This window comes from Polistes canadensis, unplaced genomic scaffold, assembly GCF_001313835.1.
Source record: "Polistes canadensis isolate GaletaPanama2010 unplaced genomic scaffold, ASM131383v1 scaffold_58, whole genome shotgun sequence".
In the NCBI taxonomy this organism is placed as follows: Eukaryota; Metazoa; Arthropoda; class Insecta; order Hymenoptera; family Vespidae; genus Polistes; species Polistes canadensis.
Window position 1 is genome coordinate 815864 of NW_014569605.1, and position 14693 is coordinate 830556.

Genomic DNA, 14693 nt, shown 5'->3' on the forward strand with positions numbered 1-14693 from the left:
AACGAAATAGACAAATTGATAAATTGTATGTCGGATGTATTTTTATAGGTTATTTTGTTTAAAATGGTTGTAAACAACTCACAGGATTAAAATATTTTACTCAATACATCGTTATTTTTCATTAAATGGTAACACTCAATATTAAAATCTTTACGTTATATCCATTTAATTTGTTCATTTTTGTTAGTTTTTATATTCTCCAATTGCAATTGCATAATTAACGCTTTATATGGTTTATGGCATATTTGAGAATCTAATGGCGGATAATAATGTCTATAACATAGGTATGTTAAGCAAGATCCTATAATTCCACCAACCACAATATCTAAAATAATAAAAAGTTAATCTTTGTTGTAATATATTTTTTTATATCAATTTACCTTGCCAATGATGATGATAATCACAAGTACGACTTAACGCAATAGCAAGAGCAATACAAATAGGAAGAATAAAAGAGCACAGTTTCCAAGATTGACCTTTGCCTGATAAACTAAATGTGTGAAGTTTTCCTGCTAAATATAATGCCACAAAACCGAAGCTTGCGAACGCAACTAAAAATAGAATACATTGACATACGTAACATTTATGTTAATTACATATATGTACAATTATTTCAATATACATACACGAGGAATGTCCGCTTGGAAATGATTTTCTTCCATCTCTAACAATAATGGGATTTCCTGAGCATTTAAATTCAGGATTCATTTGCCCATCAGGAAAACATCGCCAAAAGAAATCTGGCCTTGGTCGTCCTGACAGTAAAATATATATTAATTCTTTGACTGCTAAGGACGTATATATACGCTTAATAATATGTATAAAATAATAATCAATATGTATAAAAGGTGTATATTTCGCCACCCAGTCCTAATGACATATAATAAAAAAATAAAATAAAAAAAATATCACCGTATATATTGATAGCTCTGAATTTGAGTGTGCCGCAGTCAAAGGGTTAAGATATCAGTTAAAAATATACAACTAATACTTTTTTTATCTGCTGCATGTATTAATGTACAAGAACAAAATCATACAATAAATTAATTGTCAATAGAAATATCTCTAACTCTTACCAACTATGAGCTTTATAATATCTGTTATTAAACCATTAAATCCCAAAGCTAATGTCACGCATAACATAGCTTGAGAAAAATCATTTCTGTCTTTGTTAATTATAAATGAAAATAATATCACAACAACTGGCATCAAGAATACGAGAGGCTGAAAAATGACAAAATATGTACCATTTTAATGTTATACATGCACTAATCTATTGTAAGATATAGTTATTAAAAGAATACCCATAATACTGTAGTTGGAACGTAGGAATCTGTTTGTGGATTTTTATATAACCATAATTCATTTTCGTGTATTTTTCTATTAAATGGCTCTGCTTGTTCTAATTTTCTATAATTTAAATAATAGTAGAATTATTATAAAGATAACTTATTTTTATAATACTAAAATAAAAAGCATTTTAATAAAATACCATATAAAACTTTGAGTCCATATAAGTTCCAAACAAAATTATTTAGAGTATATAAAATACTTAATAATTAAATATACTCACAGAAACAACAATGCCAAAATGATTCGTAACAAGATGTCAAAGCAACAACCTGCTGAAAATTCAATGCCGAAAAGACGTACAAGAAGCATCTTAGACTATCAGTTTTATTAGATTATATCAATTATCTCTTTAACATCTCTTATTTCTAAATAACATAATTTATAATAAATACGTATGCTAGCAGAATTTTAATACAAATAATACAAAACGATTAATAGTGCACATTGTTGTGCGTTAAATACTTAAAAATAAGAAATTAGCACGCTATGACAAGTGTCGACCATAGTTGCCAACCTTATAAAATGTGTTGTATACCAACTACGGTGAAATTATTCTATTACATTTTGCAATTGCTAAGTAACAGAAACAGCACTTAATTGGTTGAATTGTTCATATAAAGTATTGTTTCTATTGAACTTATTATTGTAATAACAATTTTTAATTGGTCTAAATAGAAAAAGCATTAATAACCAATTAGAAAACTAATAAGTAGAAAATCTATAATAATAATTATTTCAATTTAACGAAGAATTAATAAAAATGGAATTTTAATCCAAAATCTCATTAGCTTTGTTTTAATTTTATATTCCAATACATTTTAAATTGTAACACCATTTAGATGAAAATATATAGGGGAAAAATAAAAATCTAGAAAGAACTAAAATCTAGTTTTATATACACAAATGCACATAAATGTAATAGCCATTGCAACAGAGTAGATATTTTGCTGTGCTTTAAAATCGAGGTCATAAATTTTTTACTTTTACTATGCTAAAATATTTTAAAGTGATCAAACAATTTTTAGTTAATACGTAACATATCATGGTGCATTGTTAATCTATTGAACAATAAATTTATTTTAGTAAGTGAATATACTAATGTAAGTTTTGGTAATAATCGAATTTACACGACTTTAATATTATATATATTTTTTATTCAATAAATATGTTCAATCTTTAATTAGTTTTTAATATTTTATTTATCATGTTATCAAATTATAATGTTCATCGAACGAAAGAGAAATTCATCTTGTAAAAATGAAAGTGCTTGCAATGTGTATTATAATTAATATTTTGTTATTTTGGGTTTTTAGATTTTAAATTAAAGCAAAATTAAACCGAACTATTCATGTAAGAGACGATTTATCAGAAGAAATTGTTCAAGATTATGAGGGTCTACTACATTCACATTTGTATTATTTGTTCATGACAGTCATAATGTCATCTGGATTGGTTTCTTCTACTTCGCTAGGTAGCTATGAGCTACCAAGTTTATTGGGAGATACAATGGAAGATAATTTAAATAAATTTACAACGTATCTTCATCAAGTTGCTGGAATTAATGAAATGGAAGTCGATGTGATATTCAAGGACCACTCTTATGCTCGTCCATGGAATTGGAAACCAGAAAATATTTATGTTAAACCGATAAAAAAATTATTTTTTTCTAAAGTTAATTTAGTGTGTGGTGGTGTTATGTAAGTTAATATTTAATATTTAATTAAATTAATTTTTTTCCAAATAAACAAAATGATTTCTTATTTGATCCACAGGCAAGACGAAGAAGTCGATGTAGAAAAAATTGATGATGAACAAGCAGTTCCACCATTAGATTTTACAAGAACTCGACATGTTATGGATGAATTTCAACGATTAGCAAATTTTGTAAGACCGGGTGATAATGACGACTGGGAAGAAAAAATAGACAAGACGATGTGGTCATCTCTACAAAGTCGAATATTTACTAAAGTCGTTAAAATATTGAACTCTGAGCGACTTGCAAGATTAGCAAAATCAAATGATATTGCAGAACCACTATTTCGTCGTACGTCAGTAAATACTACAGCAAGAAGATTTAGAGAAACTTTAGCCTCTGCTGGTTGGGATTGGAGACTAACTCAATGGTTACATAGTTTATTGTTTGATCATCTTTCTCAAGAGTACTTAGCTATTTATCTTGATATCCTACAAACATTAAGATTAAAAATTCCTCAACTTGTTGATAAAATGATAACAGTACAACCAAATATTAATGGAAAAAATGGTTCGGTAACATGGGAAACTCTTGGTTCTCTGTTAAAACGAACTTGGGATCCAATTGCTCCTGTGTTAATTAATAGCAGGCTTGTAAATATACTATGATTTATATTATATCATATTACTTTAATCGTACAGAAAATATTTTATAATTATATATTTAATATGCTTTATTGCAGAAGAAACTGCCAGGAAACCCTATTTTAATAATAGCTCCATGTGGTATTAGCTCTACTATTTCTTCTCGCCAACATAAATGGATTACACAGTTAGGAGCATTAGGAATGGTAGTTAATGTGCATACGCATATAGGGTTAGCAGCTAACAGAATGACAATGATGGTATGCATTGATCAACTAATTCAAGCCACACGAGCTAAAATACAGGATATTAGAAGTGACTACCCTGGTAGACCAATAATTCTTATTGGTTTCAATACTGGAGCAGCTATTGCTTGTCAGGTATAATTATTTTCATACAAATTATTAACTCATTTGTAATATACTATATATAATAATTAATATGCAAAATGAAATACTATTTTGTTTAAACAATTAATAGGTGGCACAAATGGAACATGTAACTGCAGTAATTTGCCTCGGCTTTCCCTTTTCTACTGTCGAGGGAAAACGAGGATCACCCGATGATACGTTATTAGATATTCGTTGTCCTGTTATGTTTATTATAGGACAAAATGCTTCTTTAGTAAGACCTGATGATTTAGAAGATCTTCGTGAAAAAATGTTAGTTGAAACAAGTTTGGTAGTGATCGGAACCGCAGATGATTATCTACGAATATCGACTACTAAAAAGATATCAGAGGGTATTACGCAAAGTATGGTAGATAGGTGTATTTTAGAAGAAATTGGTGACTTTGTGGGAAGCATTCTTTTGCAGCCTAATCCTTTACCTCTAAGATCTATATCAGTAACTAATTATGAAAACAAAAACAACAAAAAGGACAACCGTAAAAGAAGAAATTCCACCAGTAGCTCTGTTGAGAGCGAACCACATTCTCCTACCTTAAAAATATCTCGTCCAACTACACCAGTTTCTTCTACAACATCAGTTGGATCTAGTACATCTTTGGCTCAAGTTACAAGGGCTGGATCTTTTAGTACACAACCAACTCTAGTCACGGTGACTGGTCAACATATTAATCAAAATTCAACAATAAGACGCAAATCGCGAGTTATTAATAATCCAAAAGCACAATTTGTAGAACATTTGATAACTTCTAGAGTACCTGCACAGGTAATAATAACAATTCTCTAATAGTATTCAGTTTTGTCGAATTTTAATTAATATGATTTTATCTTTCGTAGAAAACTCCTAACTCAGCAAGTGGCGGCATAACTTTAAACATTGGTTCTTTAGCAAGTCTAGCACCAATTGGGCCAATACGTTTAGGTTCATCCATTGACCAAAATAATACAATTAAGACAATTAATACATCCAAATCATCAGTCATGTCCAATAAAATTCCTAAAATTATATCAAATATACCACATCTGAATGTTCCTAAAATGAAAGCTATTGTCTCGACAAACAAAACTTTTTCGAAAGTGATATCAAGTAATTATAGGCATACTAATATTGTCGATAAAAATGGAGATACAAAATTGATTAATGTTTTGACAACAGGAGGAAATCAGTCAAGAATGAATTCTGCAGGTATAAAAATAGATTTATTTTTAAATTCATTTCACACAATAATTATATAAATTGAATTTCATTCAATAATTGTTTTCTATGTATAGGGCATAATAAATCTACCGCTAATGGAGAAGTTAGTGGAACAGTGCCAACATTGTTGCATAATGGAAAAAGTTCTGTTTCTACAATAAATGGTTCTCCTTCTACTCGTATATCTTTAAGTTCAAGTATATTGTTAACACCTACTATCACTTCGACAACTAATACGCCAATCAGCACATCAACTGTTACAAAAGGTAAAATATTATTATCTAATCAATTAGTAAGAAATTTACAGTGATCGTCAAATTTTTTAATTTTTTTATATAGTATCTATCAACACTTGATTAGATAAATTTAAATATTAAAGTTATTTTATTTGTAATTTCAAAAACATATGCTTTATTTTGTAGTAAAGTAAATTATTTTATATAATGTTTTTAATAGCATAGTATCATTATTCTTTATTTTTTTCTTCTGTTTCTTTTGGTAAAAATACTAACTAAGAATTTAAAAGTTTATAAAAGCGAACTTGTAATATATATTCCCTTTATCCTAAGAAATTATTGCTTATAAATTTTCAAGGTGTGTGTTTATTTAGAAAATTATATCTATTACATTTTTATCATACTCTACAATAATATTATATATCAATATATAAAATTTTATTTGTTTTAAACTACAATTTCATTAGTTAATTTTTTTTAAAATATCATGAACTAAAATTTTTTTTCAGAGTGTAAGTGAGTTGTGTACATAAAATCTCTGGATATTTCTTGTAAAATAGATTGTCTATAGAATATGCATATAAGAGAAACTAAGGGGATTTATTATCTAATAGCAAACCATAAATAATTAAAAAAACATACTTTTGTATGTATTTATATTCTTTTATCATTGTAAAGTTATTATGAAATTCTGAAAAATTACATTAAAAAAAATTGCATTGTAAATATGTGCTAATTTCTATTTTATGTTAAATAAATATTTTTTCACATAATTTGGGTTTGTTTGATACCTGTCCCAATCCTTTACAATATACAAGATAAATAGAACAGTTCATAAATTATTAGTAATTAAATCTTAATTGCATATCATTAGATTTATTTATTACCAAAATAGAATAGGTCATTATAAGTATAGATACTCATTGTTATTATATATATATATTTATGTTGATTTATTCATTTTATATGAATAAAATTAATTCTAATATGTTAACAGTATAAAATTTAAGCAAAGCTACATATATATATATAATTTCCAATTTTATTTTTATATTTAAAATACACCCCGCGTAACGGTCGTGTCTAAAAAAGTTAAATCCTCTTAGTTTTTTTGATAACGAAATCACTTAATTGAATGTATTCATGTATAATATAAAATATATGTGATTATAATTTGTTTTTATAGCGGTGGAAAATAGAGAACCGTCTAATAGTTCTCAAGAAGTGGCTTTTAATCCTACTCATACATGGGACATACCTAAAATCTCACAATTATCATCACAAACGGTTTCAGTTTCTACAAGCAAAGATTTTATAAGTACATTAACTGGAAATGCTGCTGCGATTAATGAAAATGCCCAAAATATCAGAAACACCCCTTCATCTGTAATAGCTCCATTCGGTTTTCATAAAACTGGAAATAATGTAGCTATGTCTAACCAAGTGAAATTGTCTCATAATACAAAAACAATGCCAAAAATAACACTAAATACAAATAACTTACAAAGAATCCAAAGAGGAGGAAGATCGCAAACAGCATTAAAGAAAAATATCGTTAACAATATAGATGAAGATTTGGGCAATATATTAGACATACCAATAATATTCGCTAAGGATGATGATAGTTTAAATAATGTTGAGAAAGTATCATTGACATCGTACGCATCTCAAGCAGCAGATTCTAAGGAAAAATATATACCAAAATTTAATACTACAAAAGTGGTTCTTATAAGTAACAAGCACGACAAACTTCAACACACTTCCAATAAATTTGTAACTCCTAAGACACAAACAATTATATGTCCTAATGTTCCTGCGCAAAATATGAACCACGTAATACTGCAAACTCAATCGCAAAGTTCAGTAATAAAGACAAAAAATAGACTTGGATTACCTGCACAAAATCGTTCGAATCAACCTACTATTAAGTACACTAAAATTATTTTAGCTAAAAGAAATAATGCACAGTCTTCTCAAACCGATAAAAATGAACAAGTTCTATTGTCAAGTACTTCTCAGAGATTAAATAAACCAAAAATATGTATTTTTGAAAAAAATGATTATAAACGTGCTCCGCCTCAACTAAAATATCAAGAAAATAGTTCTAATGATACAATCGAAATTGAGGATGCAATAAAAACAAATGTTATAGAGAGGAAATATATTACAATACCTGAAATTGATCTCACATCTCCGACTAAATGTAATGAAAGAGAAACTTCAAATGAACGTAAAGTCCAATTTGAAAATAAAGAACATACTGAACGTGTTACATTTAATAATACTACAGGACTGGAAACATAAGGTACCTTACTATGTCTTCTCATTGTTAATTACAATACTTTAAGAAAATTATTGCTGACTTTAAAGCATGTTAATAAAACAAATGCCTGCCTCAGAAAAGCGCTAATAAAATATACATATTTAAGAGAGACTAAATAAATAAATAAGAATATATATACATATAAGTTAATTAATTATGATCATATATTAAAAAACGTATTCATTTTTTACTTGTATATATGTACAGTAAACGAACTAAAACATACATTATAGCAAATTTTGCGATATTATTTTTATGCTAGTTACATTAAAAAAATGTGATATATCTTATTGTTTCAAGTAAAAATATTAATGTTCTATGTGTAATTATATTGAACAAATATTTAGTTATACATATATTTTACATATTTTTCAAAAAAAAAAAAAAAAAAAAAAATAAAAAATTTATGTTAAAAAAAAAACAACAGAATGCTAAAACAACTGCAAGATTCTCATTATAAATAATTTAATTGAATTATTTCTATTTACATTAGATTATTATCTGTTTGATTATCAATTGTTACCGTATTCTTTTTTACAAAGTAAAATTGTTCGCAAACAATCAGAGAGAGTTCACTAAAAAATAAATATATTATTTCCGCTGCTAATATTTAAAGCACGAAAATATTTTCTTAGAAATTCCATACTAAAATGCACAATTAGTTATTAATTTATAAAAATAATTTTTTACCGCCTTTTATGTGCTTTTTCATTTCATCCAACATTTATGTTTAGTTCACCTTGATTCACCAAATTTTTACAATGCAATTACAAATTATTTCAAAGTTACTATGAACCATCATTTTATCTAGTCTTATTATAATTATAGTTATGCAAAGTTGTTTCTTGTGATGTTTATATAATGTATTATTGTATTTATATACAACTTAACATATTGTACACATTTATACCAAAAATTGTATCAGATATAACATACAAACTGCTATACGTTCTTGTATATCATTACATTCTTGTTTTGGTTTTTTAATATTCGATATAAAATAATTTAAATTAAAGATCTGTTCATTATAATATTTTCATCGTTTTCATATATGTAGCATATTTAATAATATGTAGGTGTATGTGTTTTATATGACTTGTTTTATTTAAATATAACAATATTCAATAAATTATTTTGTGTAAAACAGATTAAGTGTTGTAAAAGTTATTAATAAAAATATATATACAATATGAACTCATAAAAATATTGATATAGTCATACATTAAAAATTTACATAAAGCACTGGATGATACATGAATTTAAAATCTTGTAATATAATAAACATTCGTCGATATTCGACTATCATTTTTGTATAGTAAATGACAATGCAATTGAAAAATATATCTTTAGACATCATTACCAAGCAAAACATCACCATTTTCACAAGTAAACATGATATGAACTTTTTTACTTAATTCAGGACCAACTCGTCTGGCTGTTGTAAGAGGTCCTGCTGCTCTTCTAATCTAAATTCACACACACACATATAATAAAGATTATAATATAATATACTATGATTTAAAAATATTCTACATTTTTTTTTATTCTAATTAAAATTTGTTATTACTTACAGGAAGATCTTTTAATAATTTGCTACCTTCTGCGGATGTACAATTCTTATAAGCCTGAAATATATTATTGAAATATATTACAAATATAATTAAATATATCTATTACACAGAGTGTTTTGTAACTGACAGTATAAGCAAGTAGAGGTGATTTCACATGAAAAACTAAATAGAGAATGTAGAATAAAATTTGTTCATACTATGGTTTGTTTTATAGGAAAAAAATAATTTTTAACATTTGTCAAGTACACGTACTAAAATAATCATACCTCAACTAATTGTATTGGACTTTTATATACAGAACAAATCGCTTCTGAAATTTCCAAGCTACTTAAATTAAATTGGCAAAGTTGTTGTTGCCATAATCTCTTCAATCCATTTCCATCTTTATCTACGCGTACCGTATCTCTATTATCTCCCGCTATGTACCAATTATATTCTTTATCAGATTGTTGTCTTTTTTCTAGTTTATATGGTTTTTCTGCAATAGCTTTTGTATATTGATAAATCATTAATGCTAAATCTGCTGCATTTTCGATGAGCCTATTATTACATTTATTCATTATTTGATTTTCAGCAAGGCATACTTCTAGTTGTTGTTTTGAAATTTCTGGTGATTCTCTATATGCTATAAAGTCTTTAGTTTTATTATTTGACTTGCTTCTTGAACACTTTTTTAATTTTATTTTATTCTTATGATATAGAAAGTATGCTTTAATTCCAAAAATAACTAAGGTCATATTGTAATCTGGCAATAAAGTCCTTATGTAAGAAAGACTACTATTGAAACTATCATCTATTAATTTGTCTACTACTTCCTTCCAATTCCAAATAACTATTATATACTTTTCAATTTGCTTCATAGTTTTTGTACATATTTGATTATTTTCATTAATGCTATCTTCTTCTATACTTCTTTCCCAAGTTATACTATTAGAAATTGAATGCGAAATGAAACTATATGATATATTCGCATCATTTAATGTTACCAAAGTTTCTGGATAAAATTTATATTCTTCTATATGTTTGTCCAAAATAACTTTGATAAATTTCATACATTCACCTGGTTTAATATTTTTTAATTTTTTAGTTGTTAACGCTTTTAACTTTTTTTCTTTTGCCAAGGTCTCCTGTTTCTTAAGGCGTTCTTCTTTCAATTTACTTTTACTTTTCTTAATTGGTTCCTTAATCAATTGTTGATTCATGCAAATATTTTCTTCATAGCAGTCGGATTCTAAAGAATCAGACATATCATGAGTAAACGATCTCTTTTTAGAAAGTGGTGGTGTATTTGTAAATACTTTATTATTAGTTTCAGCATTTGAAATAACATTTAACGATTTAGAATTACTGCTTATAATGCACTCTCTTTGACATGATTTGTTTTTATTAGTAATATTATTTGTATCCATGAAATAATCAAACTGAACTTCAGGAAAATCAAAATCATCGTCAGATGCAGAATCTTTTTGACAATTTCCTTTTTTAGTATTAATCGGATGATTTATCGACAATTCGGATTCGTTTGAATCGCTTAATACGATTATTTCTGCCATTTTTATTTCTTTTTAAATTATGTTACTTTTACATGCATCAACATATTATATACATTTTCTATTTACAATTTGAATTTTTTATCCTTTTTCGTGATGACCTAAAAAAAGTAATTTTAATGTATTTTTTCACCAATACATAATTGTAAGTATAAATGCATGCTCGAATATTATTTTTTATTACAATTCATGTATACATATAAGTATATTTATTCAATAATAATTGTATTTAAAAATAAAATCATTTATTTTTGTATATATGTACATAATATGATAGTATACGATGTTTTCTTTTACTAACCTTACTTTTGATTCACGTTTATCATTAATTATACTGCATTAAAAATGTACAAGAGTTCATTCTATTATATATTTTTTTCTTTATTATCTCTTTATATTTATATTTCTTAATTACTGAAAAGTGATAAATATAAAGATAAATGTAATGAAAAATAAATTTTTCATGAAAGAATTTTCGTAAAGTTGTGTCACAGTCATATGTGACTGACGTTGTATAGCGCGCGAAAATTGAATCGAAAAATATCAATTTACGAAATATTTGATTTCAAAGTATTATCAATAATCGTTTAATTATTTAAATATTCATGTGTTTTTTTTTTAATAATTATGAAGATATTGTATGTAAAAAGATTATTAAAAAAAAAGCACTTTGTGGTCTAAACCCGGGATTACCTTAGTTAGGCACTTTTACTGTTATGGTTGAATGTTGGCATAGCATTAGGATTTTCAGGTAAAAATTAATTGAGCATACTTTAGTTTTGTGTGTGTGTATGTGCAGCTAAAAATAATTCCAACATATGTGTGAAGTTATAACAGATGATATAAATGTTTGAAAAGTTATATATTTTATAGAAATTCATTTCTTAGTAAAAGAAAATAAAGCTCTCGTAACACATCAAGAATTTATATATCTATTAGTAGATCAGACAGTGAGAAAATTTTGTGATTTATCTAAATCACGCTATGGGCTATCAAATAGGAATAAAAAATGATTAAATGGTTAACTTTATATATTACTGTGGAATGTGAAGATCGAGGTAAGAAATGCTTAAAATGTTTTCTAATAAAGCAATAAATCAAAAGTGAGAATCAAGTTATTTTGATACGCATTTATATACTAATATTTAAAAACAAGTAATTAATGTCAGTGAGTGTTGTGAAAAAGATCATACCAAAAAACATTGTAGAATACTACAAATAAAAATTAATTTGATGAATTTCATAAAGTAACGTTTGTTTGAGCCTACGTCTCCCTGTATTGCGAGGGAAAATAATATTAGTTAATAGATTATTCATGCTAAAAAGTATTGCGACTATGAAGAGTTAACTTTGATCAGTTAGTATAAGAGTCGAAACATGGTAAATGTATAGATATTTTTTTAATGAAAGCTGATATAAAACAAAATTATTATAATAATCATTATTATTACTACTGTTATTATGCTTGCTTACATAGAGAAAAATACAAAGTAATCATTCAATAAAAATGTACATTAATAATCATTGAAAATCATTATAAATTAAATAAGATAACTTATATGTGAAAAAAGTAGACGAAAGTATTTTCAGTGAAACAGAATCCAATATAAATACAATTTAACAATTACGACATATCTTCATCATTATTATTTTTAATAATTATTATTTAAGAATTTATGTTTCAGTTGTTTCCTTAGTTTATTGTCATATTTAATTCTCGTTCGTAATTGTTTAATAAAATAATTTGGTAAATTTTTCTATTATCATTAATTCATAATTACAGTCAAATATTAAAATGGCATGTCATTTCTTTACATGTTTAACTTAAATTGAATTGTTTAGTAATTCGTATAATAATCCAGTATTATATTTTTTCTATATTCACAAAACTTCAGCTCTTTCGTTTTTGTTTTCTTTTTGTCTTCTTTTTTTTTTACAAATGTTACAAAGTTTAGTTTAATATTATTATAAGGGAAATATCACAAGCGCACGTTATTGAATCATTCAGAATTACAAACACTCATATAATATGTGCAATTTGTTTTCACTTAACTTACCCGTACAAGGAAAAGTATGCATTGACCATCATTTGTTTCAAAATAATGGATAGCTAGGCATTCGATTATATTTACTTTTATTTGCCTAGCATATTCTCTGTAATTCTTAAATCATGCCGTATATACTCACGAAAAATGTGCTTCTTATATGTTTCATAAATTTATAAAATTCTTAATCACTTCACACAATTATACAATTTTTAAATAATCTACTATATTGTCTATGTATTACTTTTCTTGCGCTTTTCTATTTTATCAATGTTGATACAAATATATTAGTTAATGTGATACATTATAATTTAAAAAGATTTAATTTTTTCTTTAATATTTTTTATCAATTGTAAAATTATATTTTTTAAATAAATTTAATCAGAGTGCAAAGAAATTAAATATACGGTGGCCGGATAAGGGTTTTTAACTGCATACATTAGTTTGTGTATTAATTCACGTTGTGTTTACTATAATGTTTATCATAACAAAAAATTTAAAAAATAAAAAATTACAATTATCATTGCAGCTTAAAGCATGCGTTTATATATATCTTTTTCTAATATTATTATATAATTAAAATAAGTATATATAGAAGCTATTTGAATGTAGAATGGATACAACCAAAATTATTAGGAGATAAATATTATATATATATATATGAATATACTGCTTTTTAAATTGTAATTATATTCGAACGATATATATAAAGGACAACACTTTACTCTCTATAGGATATAATTCAAAATAAAGATTTTTGAAATATTTGCTGGTAAAAAACTTTGTATCTGGTCCCTTTCTTCCGGCTGCCGTGTGATCTTCCGTACAGACGGTTTTTCACTACGAAAACTTGAAGCCAATATAATTATGATCTATTCATTATCATTTCAATACGGATTTTATCTAAACCCTGTATGTCAAACAGCTGGTGTAAAAAATAACATTAAAAAGAAAAAAGAAAAATTATAAATTTAGTAATTTTGTTAAATAATCAAATTTTCTTTTGAGAAAACGTTCGTTTTACGTATATAATGTCGTGAGTATCAGTTCAGTTTTACGTTCTAATTTAATAAATTTTTAATTTCTTTTCCTTTCTTTCATTTTTTAAAAATATAAATTATCATGCAGTCATATAATTAATATAATGCGTCAAAATTATACCAAAATAAAGGGTATGAAATCGTAATTGTTTTGGAATAGAATGAGAATCTTCGCATTTTATTTCCTTATCTGCATACTTCCATACTTAAAACACAATCCATTTAACAATAAGTCTCACTCTCGTTCCCTCTCATTCGTTGCTGGCGCTGCTTTTTCATTCCAGCCTCTTTTTTCCAATCTAACAGGCAATATAATCAATTACTGATAAATATTATTCAAGCTATTTCTATGGACTATCGCAAATAGAAACGCATTAGAAATGGTATAAAATGGACACATTTTCCTTTCCCGTAAAAGTCTAGACCACTACTGTAAATAATTTTTTATTTTCTTTTTTCTTATATATATATATATACTTTTTTCTTTTTTTTTTAAAGTATTTTTATCATTTAATAATAATTTTCTTTCTCTCTTCTCTTCTCTATTTTTTGTTTTTTTCTTGTCAATTTATTTATTTTTTTCTTTTAAATGTTTTTATTAAGCATATGATGCGCATTAGTTAAGAGATACAA

At 25.9% G+C, this 14693-nt stretch overlaps 3 protein-coding genes across 3 annotated transcripts; 1 reads left to right on the forward strand and 2 right to left on the reverse strand.

Moving 5' to 3' along the window:
• Window positions 1-19: 19 nt before the first annotated feature.
• On the reverse strand, window positions 20-1884 carry LOC106785884 (phosphatidate phosphatase PPAPDC1B). The gene is made up of 6 exons (XM_014746686.1): window positions 1574-1884; window positions 1305-1410; window positions 1077-1224; window positions 627-755; window positions 381-551; window positions 20-325 (listed from the first exon to the last, which is right to left on the reverse strand). Exons 1-6 carry the CDS (start codon window positions 1660-1662, stop codon window positions 156-158), a joined length of 813 nt encoding a protein of 270 aa, XP_014602172.1. The 5' UTR covers window positions 1663-1884; the 3' UTR covers window positions 20-155.
• Window positions 1885-2259: 375 nt separating this feature from the next.
• Window positions 2260-7947, forward strand: LOC106785899 (KAT8 regulatory NSL complex subunit 3). The gene is made up of 8 exons (XM_014746722.1): window positions 2260-2453; window positions 2667-3050; window positions 3126-3699; window positions 3789-4070; window positions 4171-4863; window positions 4935-5283; window positions 5370-5561; window positions 6718-7947. Exons 2-8 carry the CDS (start codon window positions 2779-2781, stop codon window positions 7833-7835), a joined length of 3480 nt encoding a protein of 1159 aa, XP_014602208.1. The 5' UTR covers window positions 2260-2453; window positions 2667-2778; the 3' UTR covers window positions 7836-7947.
• Window positions 7948-8906: 959 nt separating this feature from the next.
• On the reverse strand, window positions 8907-11575 carry LOC106785900 (crossover junction endonuclease EME1-like). The gene is made up of 4 exons (XM_014746724.1): window positions 11277-11575; window positions 9692-11076; window positions 9426-9479; window positions 8907-9320 (listed from the first exon to the last, which is right to left on the reverse strand). Exons 2-4 carry the CDS (start codon window positions 10976-10978, stop codon window positions 9201-9203), a joined length of 1461 nt encoding a protein of 486 aa, XP_014602210.1. The 5' UTR covers window positions 10979-11076; window positions 11277-11575; the 3' UTR covers window positions 8907-9200.
• Window positions 11576-14693: the final 3118 nt, after the last annotated feature.